The sequence below is a fragment of the Callorhinus ursinus genome, unplaced genomic scaffold (assembly GCF_003265705.2).
Source record: "Callorhinus ursinus isolate GAN/ISIS: 27379988/994484 unplaced genomic scaffold, GSC_fseal_2.0 scaffold57, whole genome shotgun sequence".
NCBI lineage: Eukaryota > Metazoa > Chordata > Mammalia > Carnivora > Otariidae > Callorhinus > Callorhinus ursinus.
The window spans coordinates 1444922-1470198 of NW_027397119.1; the positions used below are offsets into that span (position 1 = coordinate 1444922).

Here is a 25277-nt window from a genome sequence, read left to right on the forward strand (position 1 = left end):
AAAGAACCAAGCATTAAGGTTAAAATGATCATTCTATTTAGGGAAAAAGACTGATGCAACTGAGAAATGCGCATCTATAATCCAATTTATTTTCTAAAAGTTATATTGTTCATTGACAGAAAAAGCAAGTAAAGAAGTATATAGCTCTGTGGAAATAGAATAATCACGTAGAAACATAAAAATGTGGAAAAGAAAAACTCTTCATGGTATTATGCTGAGCGAAATAAGTCAATCAGAGAAAGACATGTATCATATGACCTCACTGATATGAGGAATTCTTAATCTCAGGAAACAAACTGAGGGTTGCTGGAGTGGTGGGGGGTGGGAGGGATGGGGTGGCTGGGTGATAGACATTGGGGAGGGTATGTGCTATGGTGAGTGCTGTGAATTGTGTAAGACTGCTGAATCACAGCTCTGTACCTCTGAAACCAATAATACATTATACGTTAAAAAAAAAAAGAAGAAGATGATAGCAGGAGGAGAAGAATGAAGGGGGGGGAAACGAAGGGGGCGACAAACCATGAGAGACTATGGACTCTGAAAAACAAACTGAGGGTTCTAGAGCGGAGGGGGTGGGGGGATGGGTTAGCCTGGTGATGGGTATTAAAGAGGGCACGTTCTTCAGGGAGTACTGGGTGTTATGCACAAACAATGAATCATGGAACACTACATCCAAAACTAATGATGTAATGTATGGTGATTAACATAATAAAAAAATTGAATGCAAATAAAATAAGTTTAAAAAAAATCCAATGTGATGGTAAAGCTACTAAATCTTTTGCTCCATGGAAGAGTGATGAGGCAACAGAAAGGAACTAAAGCTAAAATCGTTTCGATAGAATGTCACACAAAGGAGCATGAAAGGATGTAAGAAAAAATACAATTTGTACTAGGGTAGGAATGAAGTTCTTATTACAGAGAAGAGAACCAGACTTTCCAGAAAGGAACTGCCAACATACCTGCCATTAAAGTATTACATTAATCGACAAATACATACTAAGAATGAATCAACAACCTATTGGGCATTCTATGATGAGGCTTGCTAGGTAGTTTGCTATTAATAATAATAAAGATACCAAAGTTCATACTTGATTTACCCGTTAAAACATACAAATCAGAGCAGATTCAAGTTCAAGATTATCCACAGAATAACAAATTTCACACTAAGTCCCTTGTATCAATGACTAATAAGTGGGAAGGAAAAAGGTACCATTAGAGCTGTGTGCTAGAAAACTACATGTCATTAGTACCTGATGGTATTTAAATAAGACTCATCAAGTAGTTGTGGCAGAAGAATGACTTAGAAACGCCCACCAGTGGCATAAATCTGGCCCTTACAGAACACGTAATTTACCTTGCAAAGTCTTAGATTCCAACTTCAACATAAAGAAGTAAATTCTCCTTCCTCTGAAAACCTAGAGCCTTTTGTATCTTTCTTTTAGCATTTATTTTCTAAGTTGTATTAAAAGTTATTTTTACAGATTTTATCTGTGCATTTTTGAGGTCTGGGACTATATCCTTATATATCTCTGCATTTTTTATTATAATACTCAACATAGTACTTTGTATTCTGAGTGTTCAATAAACACTCAGTTATCCACTAGTTAATATTTGAATTATTTTTACAGGATAGTTAAGACACTAGAAAGATATGGAGGAGATGGAGCTGTTTTTCCTACCCTACTGTATGTTCAGTTTCAAAGTGATTATCATCGAATTAATATAATATTTTTGTTTAGTGTGTTTTTAAGTATGGATATCTTTCAAGTTCTATATTGTCTTCTGGAGTAGGAAACTTTGCAAGAACAAGAAAATACTTAAACATAGACTAGATCTTTATGCTTTAAGGATATATAAGACTTAGTAAGGATTCATATTGAAAAAATTAAGGTGTCATGAAGAATGATACTACATAAAAGTGTGAAATATAATAAACAAAGCATCAACATAATACTTATTCAGTTCCCTAATACAGGGGGGCCTAATATGTAATGTCACTGTTATATAACAAATATAAACAAGCAAAAATGTCTCCATAATGACAGTATATTTAAATTTTTAAATCTCTTAAATACTCTGTTAGCAGTTCTCTTAAGGGAATAGTCAAATATATTCAGGTTCTCACAGAAAATAATATTAAAATATTTTTCAGATTATATAGCATTCTTCTTCCAAGTATCCCAGTGCTATTAATAAGTAAGGTACCACAAGTCTACACTCAGGATTTACTAACCATGAAAACAACACTTTTTCTACTGCTGAAAATTAGTGAGAAAAAAAAGCCTTATATTTAAATCATAAACTTTAATCATTATTTACAGCAAAATCTTCTCTCTGTACATATTATTATATGAGTTTGTCCTAAAATTATTAGATCTGTCTTGAATAAAAATAGCTATCAATGTTCCATCTGCCTATGATTCAACAAGCTAAGATGGGGAAAGAAATTGATTTTTCTAAATTAGACACAGCTGTTTCTAGCACTCTAGTTAAATTCGAACACTTAAAAAGATTAATAGAGCAATGTATTAATTTTATACATACTATGAAAAATATACATTTTTCTTTCCCACAATTTAAAGAAAAACACTCTCTATTCTCATGAAACATATTACCAGTAATATAAAAATGAAACCCTTACTAAGAGTCCCTAGCTCTACCTATCCCATAGTAGTGGTGCAGAATTTTTACATTTTTGCTACAGCAGTTAAGCAAGATTCCTTCTCCGTTTAAAAAAAAAAAAAAAAGAGCAGAAAGAAAGTGCCATAAAAGCAACCATATTCTATCAGTAGCCAAATACACAACAAATATTTCCTTGGCTACAACCATCTCTAAAGTCAAAAGGTCCGTACTCAAGCTTGGGTAATGAAGTGAATGGATGCCTAAAATGTTTTAGTAAGCATAAAACCAAGAGGGGTGAGCAAATGTACTTTTTCAACTTGGATTTTTAAATCGCTAACAAGTTGACAGTTACAAATCTGTTCAATGGAAACTCTAAGGCAAAGATTTAGTGACTGGCCACTTAAATTATGGATGCCAATCCTGTGCTTAAATTGTTTGAGTTTAATCACAAAATATAACATTATTTACCGATAATGTTTAAAGGAATATAATCCAAAAGGACAACTCTTCCAAATTGCCAGAGGCCTACTAACCAAACTTTATTTTAAAAGGAATTTACTTTTTATCCATTAGCAAGGCTCCCAGCCGCCCAGGAAAGCTTGTGATTGAAACAAATGACAGCACCCCAAGTATTCAAAGGACTAGATCTGAGTGTTACTTCTCTGCTCTTAGAGAATCAAGGATATGCCTTTGAAAGTATTAAGCAGTATTTTAACTCAGGCAAATACTTCTTTAGCATTAGCTGTTGGTCAAAAATTGACTTTTTATTTTTAATAGCTTGTGACACAAATGATACACAGAGGTACAACTGATGACCCTTTATTAGTTATTTAATACAATCACTTAAAAGTATTCTCATGTTTATAACTGTTTTTCTTTTGAGGAATCAGAGGAGGGTACTTTTAGTTTTGTTAAAGGGATTTTCCTCCCCAAACTTAGTACTTCTAAAATGTCATTTTAATAATAGTTAATATATAAAGCATTGATTATATGCCAGACACTGTTCTAAGTAACTTACATTTATGAACTCATTTTATCCTCTAAATATCCCAAGAAGAATTATTACCTTTTTTAAAGAACACATGAGGAAACTAAAGCACTAAGACATTAATTTGCCCAAACTCATACAACTAGTCAGTCACAGGAGGAGGGTCTGAACCCAGGCAGCCTGGTTCTAGACTGTTCTTACCACTTTCCTTCAATCCAGTTAGCACATTACTTTGATCTCACATTTTTGAATTCTTAAAAATTAGCTAACTTGCTACTGGCTAAAATCCCCAAAAATATCAAAATATCCAGTTTTATTTAAATCACTTTCCAACAACTTTAAGGAACTGTATATTTCTCTCTGTAATTAAGAGCAGGCACAATTTATTTGTCAATAGTGCTAGTGTGTCATTTAGAAGGTGTAAATGAGGAACTCTGAGAAGACTAACAACATATTTAGAGTTGTCGCTCAGACATTCTATGCTTAATTTAGAATAGAAGTTCCTCTTTGGGAGCATTTAGCATAGGTATTTAATATTTGCATTTGAAAATGGACATTCAAATCATCCTGAGGGCTTTCCCTCACAGGCCACATCCGACTGGCTCTCCAGCAACACTACAGAAAACTGAGGGAGTTGGAAGGTGCAGTAGGAGCAGGGGCAGTTACCCCAGGTCGACAAAACCATAAATGGAAATATGTAGCATGAATAATAAATTATTTCCCCAATTCATACACACACCATGGGATGCCTAGACCATGTGCTCCTTCTGAGAAAAGTCCTAAGACTGCATCATTCATTCAGTCTTTCCTAAGTGTGTACTGAATGCCTTCCAAGCATCTTCATTTAGAAGAAATGTAAATTCAGGACATTTTTCTCAAGAAGAGCATGATACAGTAACAGTGACCAGAGAGAGCAGAAACATGCCACACTGGAACAGCAGCGGGACTGCCGAAGAATAAATACAAATGCAGGCCCCACTATTTACTAGCTGGAGAACCTTAGTGACGTTATTTGTACTCTGTGAATATCATTTTCCTCATCCTTAAAAAGAAAAGGGTAAATAGCCTATCTAAAGGAGCTACTAGTGCCTGGTACCCAGTGAGTACTTATAGGTCAATAAATGTTTTAATAGCAACTAATAAATTATGAATTTCAGTAAAAATAAAAGAACCATAATAAACATATAAAAAAAGGAGAAGAAATGTGTTAAAGAAAGTAAGTATAATCAATTCATAGAAAAAAAGGGTCAGTATAAACTACAGCTTCAAGAATCAGGAAGGAACTAGAAGGTCACGAAAAGCAAGAAAGATAAAAGCACTACCAGGAACAAAGAACATTATTTGTAATAATTTGGAATGTTTGGAAGCCTGAGAAGCTTGGGACATTTGGAGGCTCAGGCAGAATTCTCTGAATTGAGGTCAAAGTTTAGGAAAAAAGTAAAGACAGACTGCCTGCCCATTGTGAGGGCCTTGAAGGAGTCACAGGCCTAATCTACAGGTTTAATTTTGGCAGTGTAAGAGAAATAACATAATAATAAGAATAGTTTGCTTTTATATATAAACAATCATGAAATTTTGAAAAGTAATACCCAGTTAAAGAAGTCGTATTCCTTTAAAGTGATTTAGTAATTTTTTTTCCAGTTGTACTCTAATAGCTAGAGGATACTACTGAGATATTTTTATCAAAAGAGAAAAAACCATGAAATAATTGTAACTTCTAAACATGGCTCTTTTTTTGTATCAATTAGAAAATATATTAAAGACATATGCCTATTATATAAATGTCTAAAAGAGTTCACAAAATAAAAAGTAAATGTATTTTGAGTAAATTAAAATATAGAGTAATTTGCAAAGATAATGCCTAAATGACAACAAAAATATTTTATACACAACAAAATCATTTTCCTAAAAACTATTTTGAAAATAAAAAAGTAAGTATATTTAGTATACTTTAAAAATTTAGCTTTCATTTAAGATTGAGTCAAAAGAAATGTAAAAACATACAGAATAAGAATACTGTCCCTCAACTTCCAGAAAGAATTAGCAGTAAAAAAGAAAAATACCAAAGATAAAAAGGAAAAAGGTAGATAAGTTAACAAGTTTATAATAAGATGTGATCGATAAACAGGAAAGATATTTTCTGATGAAATGATATATTTTCCCGCAGAAATTGGGAATTTGGCTTTGAAGATAAAAAAAAGTCAAAGTCATTGAAATCTCAGATCCCTATTTGCTCAACTGATAATTTAAATGATTTAAGAAAATTTTCTCTTCAATTTGCTTTCCCCAAATCTGAAGTCCTTCACAAATTTAAAAAGGAAAAGAAAAATGTAGCCTGCAAAGATTAAAAATTATTTAAATGTGGCAAAATTTAAGCTAAGTGATACTTCTAAATTTCCCTCCTGTACTGTAAACTTGAAATCAACCTGTTTTAAAAAAAATCTGATAACCAGAAATGATTTTACAATATTATTAGTATAGATAATTGGTTTCCAGTCTTTTAATAAATGAGACCATGTAACTGTCAATAATTTTTAAAGACTTCCCCAAGTGATTCCCCCATACGTATACTACATGCAGTATTATGACTTCTACAATGCTTTAAAAAATAGACACATATTTCAAAAAGATGAGCATGCAAATTAGACATATGTACTTCTCTGGAGAGAGCAGTTTATCTGCCTATCCATTTAAGGACTCCTAATAACTCCTCAGAGATGTAAGAGCCATTGGGTGCTAACTACTAATTGAGAAGTCAGTTTAGGAAGGATATCCCCCATTCACAAGTGTTTAGTGTTTCATCGTTTATGACAGGGTTCACACACCAATTCTGAAAAGTAGACAGGTAAAGTATAAGAACTCTCATTTTCCAAATGAGAAGATCAAAGTCTAGAGAGACCGAGGAAATGGGTCAAGGTTACACAGCTTAATAACAGTGGAATTCCTATTAGATAGCATGTCTTGCTACTTATTACTAACTCAATGTTTTATCCATTACAACTTATTCATCTGGTCATGGAAGGGCAGTGTAATTATTTTCATTAAAATCAGACTAACATATTTAACCAATAATTCAGAGAGAGAAACATGTTTTGATTTATATCTTCTTGGACTATCTAAAAACTCGGCTGGCTACAATTCTACATAATAATCATTTTTAGGGTATTAAAACAAAAAAGAAATGCCAAAATGAGCTAGCATATGCTAAATAGACAAACCCACTCACAAAAGCGTTATGGAATAGGAAGCCGATAAATTTCCAAATATTGCAAAATTTCCAAGTGCCACTATTTTTAAATTTTCACTTTGTACTGTCACTTCTATATGCATTAATCTATAAAACCCAACTGTCTAGTAATTTCTCAATGATCTTAAGATCAGGTAGTTATATTAAAATGCATTAACACACAATTCATTAATTAGTTAAGAGGTAAGCCAATTTAGAACAATACATAAGATGATGTGCCAAAGAATGTGGGAAATAGTAACTAAAGGTTACTAAAAGAACTAAAACCGAAAAGTCAAGGAATACAATGCCTTAAAGCACATTATTTTGTATTTTAAAAGACCTTTATGATACTTTTTTCATGTGTGATATTAAATGTTTTTTTCTGACCCATTCTAAAGAACCATAAAAAAGCAAATTAAAATAGGGATGAAATAAAACGCTTACAGGTTTGTATCTCAGTGCATCTCTGTAGGATCCAAACAAAGCAGCCTGTGCCCTAAGAAAGGCCCTAGCTACTCCATCACCCGTAGCTGTAGACTGCTTCTTCAGTTTATTTTTCAGGGCCGAGACCTGCATGACAGAGGAACGGTTAAATTAACACCTCAGAAATTGGTACAGCGAGGTACGAACCCAATCAGCAGGCAAACCACAGTGTCTGCAGGTCAGCCAAAAACTCATCCTCCTCCCTGAGAGCTTATCTTTTTAACTGCAGAGAGCACCTGCTGGTCTGTTAATTGAAACGAAAGCAGGAGCCCATAGTAACGTGCTAATGCAAATTGGTTTATGCTCTCTTTTTTTCCCAAGGCCTCTTGACATAAATAAGCTTTAATTATTTTACGGTAAACTGCTTGTGAGCCACTTTTCTGCAGATTTTTAGCAATTACAACATGTGTCTACTTGTTTGAGATGAAGCCGGTTGGGTATCGTTCATTTCTGCCATGTCCAGTTATTTGTTACAGGTCCTCCAGGATCACTTACCATTTAATTTTATTTTTGGAACCCTCATTTGCATATAATTTTCTAGTCGTCTGTTGAATAGTTTTCACCATTATTAGACAAAAAGAGAGGGGGAGAAGTTAAAGTGACTGAGAACCTACCATGAGTAGAGAATCATGTTATGCACATGTTATACACTGTCTCATTTAGTTTTCATAGCCTTCTAAGAAAGACATTGATATTACCATTTATGAATGAAGAAACAGGAGCTCAAAAATGTGAATCAGTTTGTCCTCCCTATACAGCTAATACATGGGAAGACAGATTTCAACCCAGTTCTGTCCAGTTTTTTCCACCACAATGTGCTGAGTTTGAGTTCAATGTCATTGCCTTATGAACCAGTAATCAGATTAAAATAATGTTTTTAAATCAAAGAAAAATTTATTACTCAGGAGTTTGCATAATTTTTCAAGGCACCTAAATTTGTTATCATTTTTCATACATTTCTGTCCTTCAAGTTCAGGTTCTGTGTATTTTAGAGAATGTATATTATTTATGAACGGCCCTTACTTAGATGAGTATTCTGTAGGTATAATCATACTCCTGATGTATACTCCTATTTTTTTAAGGCGAAATAATGTGATATGTTCCTTTTATCTTATTCACCTGACCAATTCCTTTCACACATTATAGAAAACTACACTCTCTACACTTAAAAAATATTGGTGCTCATATACATTCCTCACCGATGCTTTACATGGGAACATAAAATATCTCATTAATAATTTTTATATTGATTTCATAATGAAATAATATTTTGAATATTTGGTTAAATAAAATATATTAAAATTAATTTCACCTATTTTTTTTACTTTCAATATCATGGCTACCAGAAAATTTAAAATTGCATAAAAATTGTGTTTTCAAGAAAACAAAACTAATGGGAGAAATTGTGGTTGGCTTGTTCCCTTAACAGAGCATATTCTGACCCTTATGAAACTACCAGATAATAAAATAAAATAATGTCATTTCTTCTTTACATATATACACAAGGAAGGGTATTTTCAAAAGTTTCTTTATGCAAGCAGCCCTGACTACTCCTGTAGATGATGACTGTAATTGAAGTGTCAACCTAATTAACAACTAAACTTTGAATAATGCTAATGAGAAATGAACACAGCATCAGAGGAAAGACCAGCTCTACAGGTGATAAACCTTCACAGTAGTGACATTTTCCAGTGTAAAGTCACAGTTACTGTGATCTGATCAAAGAAAGAGACCCCCATTGGGTCCAATTATAACCACAGTTTTGAAAAAATTATTGAGTTATGATGTTCATAATCTATGCAGAAAGGCCTTTGCAGTATAGGTCTTCTCCCCATAGCTGTGATCTTTTCAATTTATATCTAAGCTCCATAGATTCAGATAAAAGTTTGGAGCCTAATTCATTTAGCCCACAAAGTGCATAAATCAGGATTCATTTAAGAGGAAGTTTTTATTATTAAAATCTAAACTCAATAATTGCACACTTTTAGGTAACCCACATAATTCAAACAATGTAGCTAAATGATGCAAAACCAAATCTTACGACTTAATGTCTTTCATTTTCAAGTTTGTAAATAATGTTATTTTTTAAGCTTCAAATGTCTTTAATGAAAACTAATGGGAATGAATATCAATGCATATATTTAATAACTGCCCCCCTCAAAAAAGGCTTATGATGGAAGAAATACGTCTTTCCATGTATTATAAAAAGTAAATGGTTGGGTTATTTTTAATTTATTTTTGAAAACAAAAAACATATTTTAAAATGTTATGCCTTACTTATATCTTGCAAAAGAAAATTCCTCAAAGTGTATTTTTCTACAAAACATGAATGACAATTCAGTTCTCTATAAATTGAGTATTCTTAGGACAATCATAATACATGCTCACAGAGAATGGAGGCAAGTCAAACCATGCCTTAACCTTCTTTACCCCAAGTCCTTAGGTGCTGAATTCAGTACTGCTTAAGCTAGCCAGGATATTAATCATATTGCCACAAGCCCTTCCTAACCAAACTGTAAATATGGGGCATGCACCGCCAAAATTTAATGTAGTACTTGAGCTCCCTCAGGAGCTCTGTAGAAAATAGGAAAGAAAAAGAAAACACTTGTTCTAGAACTGTTTTGTCCAATACAGTAGCCACTTGAAATGTGACTAGTCCAAATGGGGATTTGCTCTAAGTGTCAAAATACACTGGATTTTGAAGACTTAATACCCCCAAAAGGTAAAATATCTCAATAATTTTTATACTGATTTCATAATGAAATAATATTTTGAATATTTGGTTAAATAAAATATATTAAAATTAATTTCACCTATTTTTTTACTTTCAACATGGCTACCAGAAAATTTAAAATTGCATATGTGGCTCACATTTCCATTGAACAGTACTATTTTGCATAAGCATACTATCTAATGTGAGATGTGAGACTAAAACATTGCCTAGTAAGAAATATGGTTACATTGTTTCTTTGCCTATTTCTACATTACTTCAACCTTTACAAACTGCTTGAAGAGGTTTTCCTTGACCTACTCTAGGTGGGCTTTGACTGTCAGTAAGTAGATCTGAAGTTGTTCCTATTTTTCAGAGACCAAGAGGGCAGGTGAGTTGTGTTTCTTGGATGCACAAATGAATGCTCAAAAATAGTTTGTAAAAATGAAATATAGTTTTTTAAAATCAGTTTTAGACAGAAATATATGACTTTAATATAAGGTGACTGTTATCAACCTTGCTGTTTCCCTGTCCTTTAAGATCACTGAGTAAATTATCACCAGTTACCAATGCCCTCTGCAGTGCTAATTAGCTTTTAGCAGTTTTTATTTATAAAAATGGTGATGTCTCTTCTGTACTTTTTCAATACTAGGTTTGGGAAATAGCATTTCCTGCTCTAACTTCCAAACTTCTAAATTTAGTTATGAAATAAATGTACATTTTCCCCAAAATCATAAAGTTTATATTCACATGTAACCCTGAACTCAGAAGAGTATTTGGAACTTTAGTCACCTGCCTATTACCACACAATCCCATTATGTGACACTGAAAAAGTATTGACTGTTTTCTTTTTATTCTTACGAAAGTAAGCAAGCCTCAATCTCCAATGGCTAAAGACTACTTCAAAACTGACATCTGATTTTATTATGACACTTTAGTCTGTAAATAAATTATCTTTTTAAGTCTAATTAGGCATATTAGACCAAAAAAAAAAAAAAAGCTAAACAGTGAAAAGAACTTCAGAAATAAATATCATTTCACGGCTCTTATCAAATGTTTAAATTCCTTTCATATAGTGAGAATTCAGGCTTCCAAGCAGCCATCCAAGGGAGGAATTATAACCTGGGCTTAGCACAGTGGGAGTTCACTGCAACATGAATAATATTACCACCAATTCTCCACTTTTACCCTCTTAACACTGAAGTGACTATGAATAAAAGTAGGGAATTACATGAGTAAACATAACAAACAGGTATAAATTAAAAGAGGGCAAGCCACGTGCACACAGTCTGAGTAATGAAGTAATTATGCCAAATGGGAGTTAGGAAGGGAGAGCATATTAAAAGAGCTGAGTTTTTCAGAGAAGTGGCAGATTTTTCTCTTGACTTTTAGATGTGTCTTTTCAGGAAACATAAATTAACCCCTATACCCAGAAATTTTATTTTTGCTTTTTAGGATCACAAAGATAAACACCAGGGTAAAAAGCAGAAGGTAAAAATAAATGTCCAGAAATAATATTTAGATAACCCACACAACCCTAAAACACCCCTCTGATGTTTTTAAATACCTCCTTTTGTGTAACTACACTGTACTTGAGAATCCACATACATTTAGGAAAGTTAGAGCTTCAAATAATTATCTGCTTTAGAAAAAAGTTACAAAAATAAAATGTTTTATTCTCCCTTGAAACATGTTATGGTCATCACATGAATCGACTAAATCCCTACAATTCTTTAATCCTTCTAATGTTCAGGGTTTTTTTAGAAACAATATTAACTCTACCCTCTTAATATAGTTTTCTAGTGAGCTTCTACTTAAGGATTAAAACAGTAACCATATCAAATGAAAAGCATAGGATATACTTGTGGAGGGTATCATTACCTTGTCTCTTTGTATGCTTTAATAACCTATCAAAACCTAATTACTATAGGGTCACTTCTAACTATTTTCCTTTCAGAGGCCATTATAAAATAAAGACAACCAAACTGCTCTTATCACCACCTCAAGCCCAATGCCAGGCCAGCATCTCTAATATCAATGTCACCTCCATTCATCCAGTTACTCAAAAAGGAATCTTGCAGGTCCTCCTCAACACTTCACCCTTTCTCATCTCCCACATGCAATATGTCATTACACCCTGTCAGTTAGACCTCTGACGGAGATTCAAATTTGTCCACTTTTCTCTACATACCTGCCACTACCAAGTTCGAGCAACTAGCATCTCTACCTAGACTACTGCAAATGGTCTCAACTGATCTTCCTGCTTCATTCCTTATACCCAGTTATCTTCAGGACCCAGACCCCAAGATGATATGTTTAGAAGTCAAAGTAGATCACACTATTCCTCTGCTAAAAATCCCTAATGAATTTCCAATGAAGTCCAAATGTCCCTAATAAGAGCTACAGATCTTTTATGATCGCACCTCCTATCTCTACAACCTCATTTTGCATAACTCTCTCTTTTGTTCATCTCACTATAGCTATACAAGACTTCTTTCCATTTCTTGAATTTGCCAACCTCTTCCCCACAGGAGAACCTTTATACATGCTATTCCTCCTCCTCCCACTTATGGCAGAGATGACAACAACATCCACTCTCCCTTTCTTTAGTAATAGAAATCCTAAGTTTTGACTGGTGCTTGCTCAACCTACCTACACTAACCCAACTATTTTCCAACATCCCTCATGACTTGGTGCAGCCATGTGGTTGGGTTCAGATGAATGGAATGTGAGTTCCATGAGAGCAGTGTATTATATCTTCCTGTTCACTCAGCTCCTAGCATAATACAGGCATTATAGTAGGTGCTTGATAAATATCTGAAGGAATGACTGACTGACTGAATGAATGAATAAATAAATAAGCAACCTGTCACACTTCTACATTAATTTCTCTAGTTCACTGCATCAGAATATCTATGATGGCGTCTAGGAACATAATTCATTTAAAACTTCACAAAATCATTATATCAGCAAGATTTGGGAACCACTATTGTGACAGTGCACACAGTATCATATATACAAAAAAATCTCTTGAATGTGGAAAAGCCAAGAACTTAAAGGACTAGAAACAAATTGGAAGTTATCTTTAAAGCCAAAATCAGGGTCTTTACATTTAAGTATATATGTATATACATATGTATGTATGTATTAGCAGTAAGAAGAGAGAGAAGAATGCTATTAAGACGTAAAGGAAAAAAAAAAAAGACATTCGGAGAAAGGCTAGGTAATTTAGTTGGAAATGAAAACCCATGAGAAAGCCAAGGAACTTCATGAGCACTTAAAATCACTAAGAGTAACAAACTATCAATCAACTTTAAAATGGCAAAAGTACAGAGACATAAGGGAACTGCTAAAGCCTGATCACTGCAGTAGGAGGGAGAGATTCTCTTACTCAGTTGGGAGAAAATAACAAAGACCTTTTAAAAGTTTGAAGGCCCAGTTAATTAAGGTTTTGAGTTTTGTTTTTTTGTTTTCTTTTGCTTTTGTATTTAAAGTTTAGATTAAAAAAAAATACACACCAAGAAAAAAGTACAAAAAAACAGCAAAATCTATAGTTTACTTACTAACAACAAAAAACCTGTTACAATCACATCTCTGAAAATACTTAAAAGAATAGTGAGTTTCCACAGACATCCAAAGTCGTGTGCAGAAACACAATGACTGCCATCCCAACATGGTCTCCCTTTCCAGAGAGAGGAAAGAAGTTAAACTCACAACCAAATAAGTCTATGTTAAACATGCATCCAGGTTTCTTCTTTTCATTACTATAAAAGTCAGATGAAAATATCCTTGTAAAATATTCTAAGAATTAACTCTAAACAGGGACTTTAAAAGTAACTTCTATTACAAAAGATAAAGAAATGCAAGTTATGTTTCCCTTCAACCACCATTTACTGAATGCCTACTATTTACAAAGCCCTGCACTAAGGCTATGTGGCAGGGGCAAATGTGCATGTAGGTGCCTGAATTCTAACAGCTGGAGATTGAGGAGAGAGCATGACTGCATTTCTCCAGGAGAAAACTGAAAGCACTATTTGTCTCCTGAAGTCTACTCTATTAAACAAACAAACAAAAAAACAAAACAAAAAAAAAAACCTCTTTAAATTACTCTAGAACTTGAATGAATTCAGGTTATCTTTCTAACCTGGCCACTCCAGAAATTTGCTGGGGAAATTTATTTACTGCTAAACATGACAAGGATTATAGCAGAGCTGTGGCAAACCTGGAACTAATATAATATTCTCTGGGGCCTTTTTTTTTCTTTATAACATATATTATCACAATTTAACATATTAAACCTTCATGTTAGGTTAGAGGAAATATACAAAGAATTAAACATATCTATTAACTATTCACACAGTTGCAAGAGTTAAATTTGTTTACAAATTCATTTTTTAAAAAAAACTGATTTAAGAAAATCCTCTGAAATAGTCAACTCTTTTCCAAACGTATTCCAAAATTAATTAACTCACTTGAATGTAAGTATCTTAAAATTTTACTTAAAAGTCAGAGTTTGGGGGCTTTTCTCCAGGTCTTTGGGCTTTTAATTTAATGATTTTTGGTGATTCAGAGCAATTTGTGTCTTGTCTTTTCATTGCACAATAAAACCATTAACCTTTCCTTCATGTGATACTCGAAAGTGTCACTAAAAGACTCACAGTATTTTAGATGACCCCATTTTATGATAAAGTACTTTCAATATTTTAGTAATTAAATATGCTTTCTACTAAATGTAGCTATCCTATAACATACCAGGGTCTATAGTGAATTATACAATAATACTTAAGTGTACTATATGTCCTACATACCCTCATAATAGAAAATAAAAAAATTGTTTTCCAATAGTGTGATATATAAGATGAAAATAAATTTTTAAAAGTGTTAACAATCCTAATTTAAATCAAATAGATCATACTGCTATTTCCTTCAGCAAGATTAGAATATAGAGTAAGCTTCTATATTAAATTCTAAAACAGTTACTCATTACACTGTATATCATGTTTATATGAAAGGGGCCATGGTCTAGTGTTTGGGGCATAAGTATGACAGGATCAACCTATATGAACTAAAGCTCTAGAAATACCATGTACAGTATACTTTCTGTGTCTTCATCTTCTTATCTAAAATAGGGATAAGTATATTGAGTGTATTATTTTTTACAATCTAATGAGTTAAAATTATTTAAAGACAGTTAAGCAACACAGACCAAAATTCACTTTCCTGGTAATGGATATTTTAATGCACATAACTTTTTCAGATGTCAATTCTAACCTGCTTTCATCTATAAGAATTAGTTTATAATTGTTCTAATTTTCTCATGAAGGGATTTCCTAAATCTCATTATAATTCTAATTAGCTTAATTTTCTAACAAGTGAGTTATCCTATTTATTTTTGAAATAGTTAACAATTCTCCAAATTCCTTTTAAAAATATTAATGATGATAAAAATTAAAATGAGCAGTTGTACCTTAGAAATAGAACATTTTAAATTATTATATAATTGAAACTAAATCTTTATATATATTTGGAATGAGGAGGTCTCAACAGTAAATTTTCTTAGGTTAAAATGAACTCACTTGAAATTTCAAATGTTGTATTTAATTCAACTGTCTCAATTTCCTCACACTTAAAAACATACCACAGTAACACTAAATTCAACTGATATTGTTACATAGACCTAAAATTTATTTTTTATATAAAAACACTCAACCTACATGTTTGAAGTTATCTATATTTGACATAGCCACTAAAAAACAAAATCACAATGCATTCAGACAGAAAACTACAAAAGTATATTTTAATGGATCTACTGCTTTTAAAAGATATTCCATGTAATAATCAATATCGTTAAAATCACTCTCAATAAAATGTTTTTTTTTCTTTTAATGATCCAAATCTATAGTGAAATGATGAAATCGAAAAACAAGTGTTCTTGTCAGAAGACAGGAAGAGAGTTTTTTCCCTTCCCTTAAGGAAAACAAAGGATTCCTGAAAGCTTTGCCCTGATTTATTTTTCCAATTTTAAATACCTTAAGAGTAGCGGAACTGCTACTGGCATGGTAGTATTTCTAACAGTCAATAAATCTAAAATATTATGTGTGAATATTGGAATGAAGCCATTAAGAAGATTACAGCATGCAACACAGCAGAGGGTCCACAGGAAAAAAGAACTAGTAATTCAGGACAACTGTGACCACTGACCTTTGAACAGCCAAGACCACTGGTCAAGCTGACACAATAATAGAGTGCACATGCACAGAAAGTCATCTAGCCTGTAAGTATAATTTAAATGTTTTGGTGAATGATTTTAAAAGGCCCCCTTTTAAATATCAGTTAATTTACTAAATAATCAAATAATACTAGTAGTAATATTTTTCAGGAATCAAGTACATTTCATTAATTCAAATCACAAAAAAAATCAGTAAAATCATTTGTAATTTTAACACATCTCATTTAAAACACTTATAATTAGAGAAAGTATGATGTGATAACTTTATCATATCTCCTACAGAAGTGTAAGAGATAACTTTTGGAAAACTGATGAAAAAGCTAAATTTATTAAAGAGGGGTTAAACAAACAATCACCTAAAATATTTTTAGAAAATGACCCTAAGTTTAAAACTTCTCATACTTTCAGCAAATGGTCCTAGTTCCACCCCAGGGCTGTATCCACTTATTCCTTGTTCAAATTTGTAAGTCTGTGGCCTTTAATTTCAAGCATACATATAGTTATATCTACACCACCTAACAGTGTGCCTTTTTATGCTTTTTTTATTTCAGTTATGTACAGTTAACTGTGATAAATAAAGGAGATGGTCCTTCCTGTCATTTTATATATTTAGGCTTTTATATTTTCTGAGTACTATTTAACTTCTTCATATTTTAAAATAAATGTCTTAATATGAAACTAATTCTACTGGGAAAGTAGTACATCTCAATTAAAAAAGAATCACCCATCAAAAAAATTACTATTAAGGATTGTTTTTCTTAAAGAAATAAAATCAGCCATCACTGAAACTGACTATAAAAATTTTTATGACACAAAAAAGCTGATTTATTTCTCTTTTTTCTTCCTCTTCTTCTTTTTTCTTTTTTAATAAACAATACTTTCTCCTTAGGGCGTTAACAGTAGGAAATGCATTGCACATAAAGACAATATCTATAAAAGTTGGGACTTTATTTCATAATTATTTTTCTATCCAATGAAGAATTCTTTGATGAATTTCTAAATGAATAACTCTAATCGTTTCTAGCAGCTTCTGCAAAATTTTTATAATGAGGCAATCTAGTTATAATGAGCTAAAAAGATAACATAATTCTTTACTGGCCTGGGTTTGGATTTGTTCATACATAGCATAAATTTTACTATAGTAAGATAAAGCAGTTCAATTTAATTTGCTTCAAGGTCAGCAAGTATTTTAGGTTACTTATGGGCATAAATAATCTGATTTTAATTTAAAATCACATTTTTCCTATCACTAGTGATAAGAACAAAGCCAGTATTACTATATTATTTGAGTTTGAAATTTTTAAATTCACTTTTTCAAACTCCCTGATAATGATTTCAAAGTACTTGCAGTATTACAGAAAAACATGATGAAGGATTTTTATTTCTAAATTTTACTATCCCTGACCCTGAAAAAACTGGATTTTTTTAAGAGAGTTATTTTTAACTTAGAACTGTTATGAAGATATTTTTAAATAGCCATTATATATATACAGAAACAGTACTAGTCTGCATTTTTGCCCTGTTCTAAGGAATATGAAGGCCAGAAAAATGCACTTTTGGTGACTAACATGAAATACAGAATATATCCTATTATAAGCTGTAGACATGCACATGCATGTGTGCGCATGCGCGCGCACACACACACACACACACACACACACACACACACACACACAAACCCTCTGCAAGATCAAAGACCAGAAGAGAACTGGCACTTAATTTATCAGCCTTTACAGACAAAAGACAGTTTTCGTCATTTCAAAAGAATCAGATGTCTTTTATGACAAACTGGGTTTGCAGTTTAATTTACAAATAGAATTCTAAGTAAGCAGTCTTTGCTCTGCCAAAGCAAATGACAAACAGTGTAGGTTTTCATTCTTGCGGCCCTCAGCAGGAGAGAAAAGATTAAAATAAAACTGAAATAATTTAGAGAAAACAAATAAATGTTTCAGAAAGTTGAGGGAGATCAAAGCCAGAATTTTCTGACCCCAACTGTACAAGCATTTCTTATTATATTGACCAGTGCCATCAGATCATTAATTAAAAGGAAAAGCACTGGCAGGTGGCAGGGAAGCAAAAGCCGGTAATTGGCCCCCTTCTTCTCCTTGCCTTCAAAAACTCTCTCATTCTTTTGCAAGACATGCCACTAGGCAGACAGAAATGCCTACTTTGTAATATAATGATTAAGATGAGATGAAGAGACTTAGGTTTAAAGAAACTCTGCCTAATGAATGCATCTAGCTTTTTAATTATGATCCTACTTTTACAATAGGAATAGGATGTTCCATTCAACATCTCCTCAACTGCCAAAAGTAGTAAATATTAAATACAGAATCTACACGGATTCCTCTCACACCCATGCACATACTCAGCCCTTTTATTTCAGATAGAAAACTGGAAAAAATAACTCTTGGTAATTCAAGGGTCCAGGAGAAAACATATATATATATATCTATATATATATAGATATATGTATGTTCACCACAAAATAGCCTTCAGACTTACCACATCACTCGGTAGGTTGTTCAAGTCATTAAATGGTGATTCTAAAGTGTTTGTGTCAACATTTAACATAACCACATCCTCCAATGATTTATTTTTCACTCTCTGTTTAAAAAACACAATTATAAATAAACATCTTAGTATATTTTCCTTCCAAAACCATAATGAACTTAGAAATGTAGAGAAAATTATCTTAAGGATAATTAGCCTTGGGAAAAGAAAAAAGGAAAATCCTATATTATAAGAACATATAAATGACTTTGCCTTATGAGAAAGAAAAGTTTGTCCATAACCATTCAAAAAGATTGGGTAAAAAAAAAAATCCTTAAAATAGAATGTTTGCTCATCTAAACACACTGATTTAGTTTGGAGATACTGAATATAATTTAACTACCAAAGAGATATTACAACAAAAACTCACAAAATAGGCACAGCTACATTAAACCACAAAAATTTATACCTTTATAAGATGAATTTCAATCCTATGATACAGGAACTTGTGGCCAGTTCTATACCTATTTTTAGCATAAATTATATTGTAGGGCTAATATAAGCCAATAATTATGACTACTGTAAGTGAACTAAGTTTTAAATTAATAAACATTTTCTCTGTATTTCCATATCAATTCAGTGTAAGCTGATGATGAGGACTGTAAGTTGAGTAAGAAAAATGATAAGGAAGGCAGTAATAAGAAATTGTTAGTAATATTTATCACATGATTAATATAAAAGATCAAATTTAAAGCCTATCAATTAATTGTTTGGCTTGTCTTATCTGTTTGACAATTTAGTCAAATGGTCAAATTATCTCAATATGTGGACTAATGATGGTAAATTAGAATTTCATCAAATTTTTCATTCTTAAAGAAAGAAAATACTTATGGCTTATTTTTCCTATTTAAACTAATATGTATACTTAAATCATATAAATCTATTTGCCTTATTTAAATGATAGCAAATAGTATTACTTTTTGAGCAAATAAATAAGGTGCTCATTAATGAAACAGATCTATCAACTCAGAGTTCCATAATTGTATAGGTCAACTGGCAATAAGTAAATTAATTTCAATGTAGTAGTCTTCTTCACAGTATAGTATTTTTAAAAATGACATTCTAGAATAATAGCCATTTTTGGAATTATTAAATACCTTAAATTTTAAATTGGTCAGACCAATTTTTTTAAGTTGTTCAAGAATGAAATTTCCTTGATTCATGTAGAACTTCAAATCTCTGCATATTAGGTAGAATGTTAAATTTGCTAGGGAAATGGTGGTCTAGAGTAGGAATTTGTGTTAAGAAAGCCATAGTGTCTGTGTAGAATATGAATTCTCCAGGGAACACATGGTTTTAAAAATCCATCTTGGAAAAGTCATTGTAAGTACTCTAAAATAAGAGTCAGAGGATGGCTGTTTCTTAGAAATTAACAGAGAATCACCTACAATTGTGTGACACTATTGACAAAACATTTATAAATAAACTATTCCTTTTCCTTTCCATATGTATACATATATGCAAAAGAGGCTCACATACATAAATATATAGTTATCTATAAATTAACTATAGCATAAATACAAAAATATCCTATTTTATAAGCAAAAATACATTTATATTAATGGCACTTGGATGGGAAAGGTGTGTCATAATTTTGATTTCCACCTTCAATTCTAAGTTGTCCCTTTTAACAGAAACTGTAAAGATAATCCAGAAATCCAACGTACTTGCTAAAGGATGAAATGAGTTCCTCTAAACAGCCTGAAATAATGGTTATGTGATGCCTACATATTTTGTGGTGATACAAATGCTAAACTCTGAGTAAAGAAGATTGTATTAACATGAAATGTATAATTTTTTCCAAATTGCACTTAGTTTAAAAAAGTGTGATAATAGCTGAATATTAAATTCTGTTCAAGGGACCATGCAATAAGAATGGAAAATGTATTGATTTCAATAAATCAATACAATGAGACCCACTAAAGGAGAACGATTCTACATAAGCAACAAGAGAAATATAGTATGTAATTAAATTTTTTTTTTAATTTGGATTAATGTTAGTATTTTATCTGTGTTTCCTTCCAAGTCAGGCTTTAACAATTTTCTAAACAGGAGTAAAAGATCATACAGCATATAAAATGATACCACTTTCTCTGTCTCATATTTTTATAGCTCATAAAATTCATCAGCTTGCTTGGATCGGGAAAGAAGAAGAAAAAGGAGAATTTGCCTTTTTCTTCAAAAGTAATAAAATAATATCAGGATAGAGACCAAAAGTCTTACGAAGGACAACAGCAAGGTATTAACGCTGGTAAGTTTTTCTCTCACATCCTCTCTATATAATAACCTATCCAGGCAATGTGACTACATATGTGCATCATGTGTGTTATTGCAAGGAAATGACACAGTGGCAGTAGTCACATGTTCTTGTAAAACTGAACTAACATTTTATTCAGAATTATTTTTTGTGTATTTTAAAACACAAAACAATCCTTACATTTGTAGCCTCCACTAACTTATTTCTCATCATTTACAGGCCTTTGAGTTCATCCCTAAAGTCTAATTTTCAAGGGGAACAAAATGTCTTTATCCTTTATTTTGGAAGCATATTCACATTTTAAAAAGAGATTCCTAGCCATCTTTCACTCATGATTACATAGAAATAATTAAAAGAAAGATTTGAAAGGGTATTAGTTTCACATCTTTGAACAATTATATCTAGAAGTCTTTGTAAAACTGGTATATTGAAACTGTCTTGACCAAGAGAGAGAATAGGGAATATTTTGATTCTTCCTAAAAAAAAAGAAAATCTGTTGTAATTGCAGCCGAACAAAATGTAAAAAATTACTCGTCTGGTCTCATGTAAATATGTAAAAATATGTAAACAGATATATCCACATTTTAATTATAATACCATTAATATAAAATAAGCACAAAAGATCAAAAAAATCTGCCTATTAATGCTATAATAAGAATGGAATTGCAGGACTTGTACCATTTTGTAATAAATTAAGGAGAAAGTTACTAAATGGTACCCAACTGGTTTAAAGACATTCTTGAAGTTCTATTATACCTTCTCGTTCACTATTAAACCAAATAAACCTAATAGAACTGACTACAAAGACAGTTCAATAAGTCCAGAGTATAAAAGGTACAGTGATTTCAGCCAATCTAATCATGGCTCTAAACAGTCTTATTTAATGATGAACCAATTTAAAATTAGAATGGACCATTTCTCTAAGATAACACTGTAAGAAGTAAAAAATTCTTAGATTTGCTCCTTAAAAAAAGTACTGATTTTCTCTATAGGTATCCAATAAATTTATAAGGGTGATCAAATATTTAAAACATATACCCATTTCCATAATATTTTGGAAAAGCTGAATCATCTGTTTTAAAAGTTGATATAGAACCATTATGCAAAAAAATTTATCACATCAACAGGTACAATAAACTAAATATTTTTCATCTGTACAAATAAATTTATTATAAAAATTAATATATTAAATAAGAAGAGACATGTGTACTAACATCAAATTTAATTTGGTGACTTCTTTGAACCCATACCAACTAACTGCAGTTAGATTTTATTCAGTGAAAATAATGATGAATAAAATACCAGACATATATTCCGCAATCAAATAACAGACTAAATATCTATTCATTCATGCTTTATTTTATGCAAATTGACCTTTCACTGCCAGTACCTTGTCATGTAAGAATAAATTTTCTAAAAATTAATAAAAATAAAGATTCATAATGATATCCAACTCAGACTTCAAAATTAAAAACAAATTAAGTCTACTAAAGAAACTCATTAAAATGTATTCTTTGTTGATGATTAAACAAATAAAAAATGTTGCCCTAGCATTCTGCAAGAGGAGAAAATGACCAAAACCGGAGCACATGTAGAATTCTCTAACTCAGGAAGGACTACTATAGGAACATGACTTCTCCAGACAGGATCCTCAGGAGTTTTAAAATAATCAACAGGATCTTCCTTGATCAGCAAAGTGAGGACTGATGATGTATACAGTGACAACAACTAATGAGAAAACCAAATCTAACTCATTTAGGTTGTTGATTAGAAACTGGGCTAATGTACAATATGCACAATCAGTAAAAGAAAAAAAAAAGAAAGAAAACTGAGTAAAACTGAAATCAGCTAGCATAATGACACCATGCAACTGACCCAAGTCTTTTGTCTGGGTCCAAGTCTTTTGTTTATTTATTTATTTTTTTAAGACTCTAATCTTCTAAGAACTCTTCTCTGGAAATCTCGCGGATTCCAAGTTCAAGGTATTTAAAGTTCCAAGTTTTTCACTATAATGATGACAAGTCACAAAAATCATTTTGGAATGAAGTGATAACAGTGCAAAAAAAAATTACTGCATTTTAAATCCCCAGCAGGACTGGAAATTAAAAAAAATTTTAAAGCTATATTCTAATTTAAAACTTCATGATTAGAGTATTAAAATCACATCTTGAAAAAGCACACTGATAAACTGGATCATAATGGAGCTTGAAAAATAAAAACATTTTCCCTTTATGACTCATAACTACATAAATTCTGACCTTCAAAATAAGGTCTGAAAAAGAAATAAATATAAAAGATCCCAAGTGCCGTAAAGAAAGTGGTTCATCAAAGACTAAGTTTTTAGTATTTAAAACTTACCATATGACCTTGACGAAGTTTAACATATTTTCATGGGTTTCATGCCCTTGAAGATGGTCATTCAGTATACTAATTGCAATGAAATTATTCCAAACATTACCTTTTTGAAAATGACTGTGTAAAGATACCCTAAATATGAAACTAGACAACAAACCAGCTGATACTCTTTCAAAACACAACTGTTTTAACTATGATTTTTATTAATTAATTATCACTCACGTATCTCATGTCTGAAAGATACTCACCTCTATGAGGCTGGAGTGTATTCCAATCAGGTATGGCATTGGGGCACTAAATCAAAGATATATAATGTATAAGTCCATTAAAACTGAAACAATATAAGTAATTCAGAAGGTTTAAAAAATTAAATTAATTAAATGTACAGTTCTAATACAGCCCATTATAGATATTTAAAATTATTCAATATATAAAAGTCAAATTTAATCTGGGAGGCCATTAGTATATTCAAATTAAGGTTGATTTGCATAAAAATCACAAAATAATTTATAATTAAATAGAGTGGTAATGCCTAAAAAAGACTTTTTTATTTAGGAAGAATATTAGCGTCTAGGCCATAGTCTTGAGTTAAATCTTCCATATACCTCATCTCAAATATATCCTAATTATCAAATTCACATTTCTCTTATATACCTTTTTTTATTCAATCAGTTTCTTATTTCTATGATTTTCTTAATATATCATTTCATGCCTACTATGGCACCAAAGGTTTTCGAGTCAGTCAATCACCCGGTATCTACTGAGACCTGCGACGTGCCAGGCGCTGCTTGGGGACTAGGGGTACAAAGACAAACAAGCTCCTCCTCTACTGTCCCCATTCTCCTTCTGTGCTATCTTTCTGCTCATTTAAACGTCATACATTCCTGTTTACCCCACTTTTACTTCTATTAATAAAATAATTTTAACAAATCAAAATATTCAAATATGTTTAAGAATAATACTGAATTAATTAATTCAACAGATAATATCTGGAGCAAACCAGATGCTGGAACTTGGGCTATGGTACAATAATAAATGATATAAACAGAATACATTCCCTTGTGGATCTTACACTCCAACAGAGGATACAGACATTAAATATTTTTTATAACATAAAATCAGGCTTACTAGTAATTTCAAAAACATTTCTCATGAAATATAAGAAGGGAATTATCTAACTTGACATTTTAAAAATCAAAATATTATTTAATAAGAAAACATGAGAATGGACGGATGTCCACAAAGGTAATAGAAGATATGCAAATAAATAGCTATTTAAAAATAGAACATTTTTTGACACTTCTTGTATAGACATCTCTGTGTTATATTTAATGCAAACACTTTCTACGTTAATGAAAACAGTCTTTTTCAAAGAATTTGCTTAATTTTCCAAACGTCATGGTCACTGTTAAGAATTGAGCTGTCCAAACTCCTGCATACACTCTGTACTGAGAACCAGTCGTGGATAAAGCTAACAGGCACCTCGACAGATCCACAGTTTTCAAGGTAACCTCAAAACTCCAAATTTATTTAAAGATGGCTTAGCCACTAACATATATCCAGAATTCACCAAAAATAAGGATGGTTAAAATTTATATTTGACTCATTATCCCGTTCATTACTTCTCATTGTACTAGGTTCCATCTAACTCCCTTTTGTAGCTTTGTTCCTTCCTATCTTTTTTTTTTTTTAATACAACAGACCATCTGGAATTGATCTGATATTCTGGAACATTTGACTGAAAGTTAAGAACTATTTATAGGCCTTGATATCCTTAAGACCTAACAGATTTTTCTGCCTTCAAAAGGAAATAGGAGGAATAAATGTGGACTTCCCCACTTCTGCTTAAAT

The 25277-nt window shown here is 31.8% G+C and overlaps 1 protein-coding gene across 9 annotated transcripts in view; it reads right to left on the minus strand.

Moving 5' to 3' along the window:
- Positions 1-25277, minus strand: part of DENND1B (DENN domain containing 1B) — a 267467-nt gene that overhangs the window by 89551 nt on the left and 152639 nt on the right. For 8 of the 9 annotated variants that reach the window (XM_073884621.1, XM_073884620.1, XM_073884623.1 and 5 more), the window contains 3 exons: positions 23675-23720; positions 18767-18868; positions 7284-7409 (listed from right to left, as the gene is read on the minus strand). In XM_073884621.1, the coding sequence (XP_073740722.1) occupies positions 7284-7409; positions 18767-18868; positions 23675-23720 (274 nt within the window). The remainder of the gene's footprint in view (positions 1-7283; positions 7410-18766; positions 18869-23674; positions 23721-25277) is intronic. The other variant, XM_073884622.1, reaches the window with a different exon arrangement.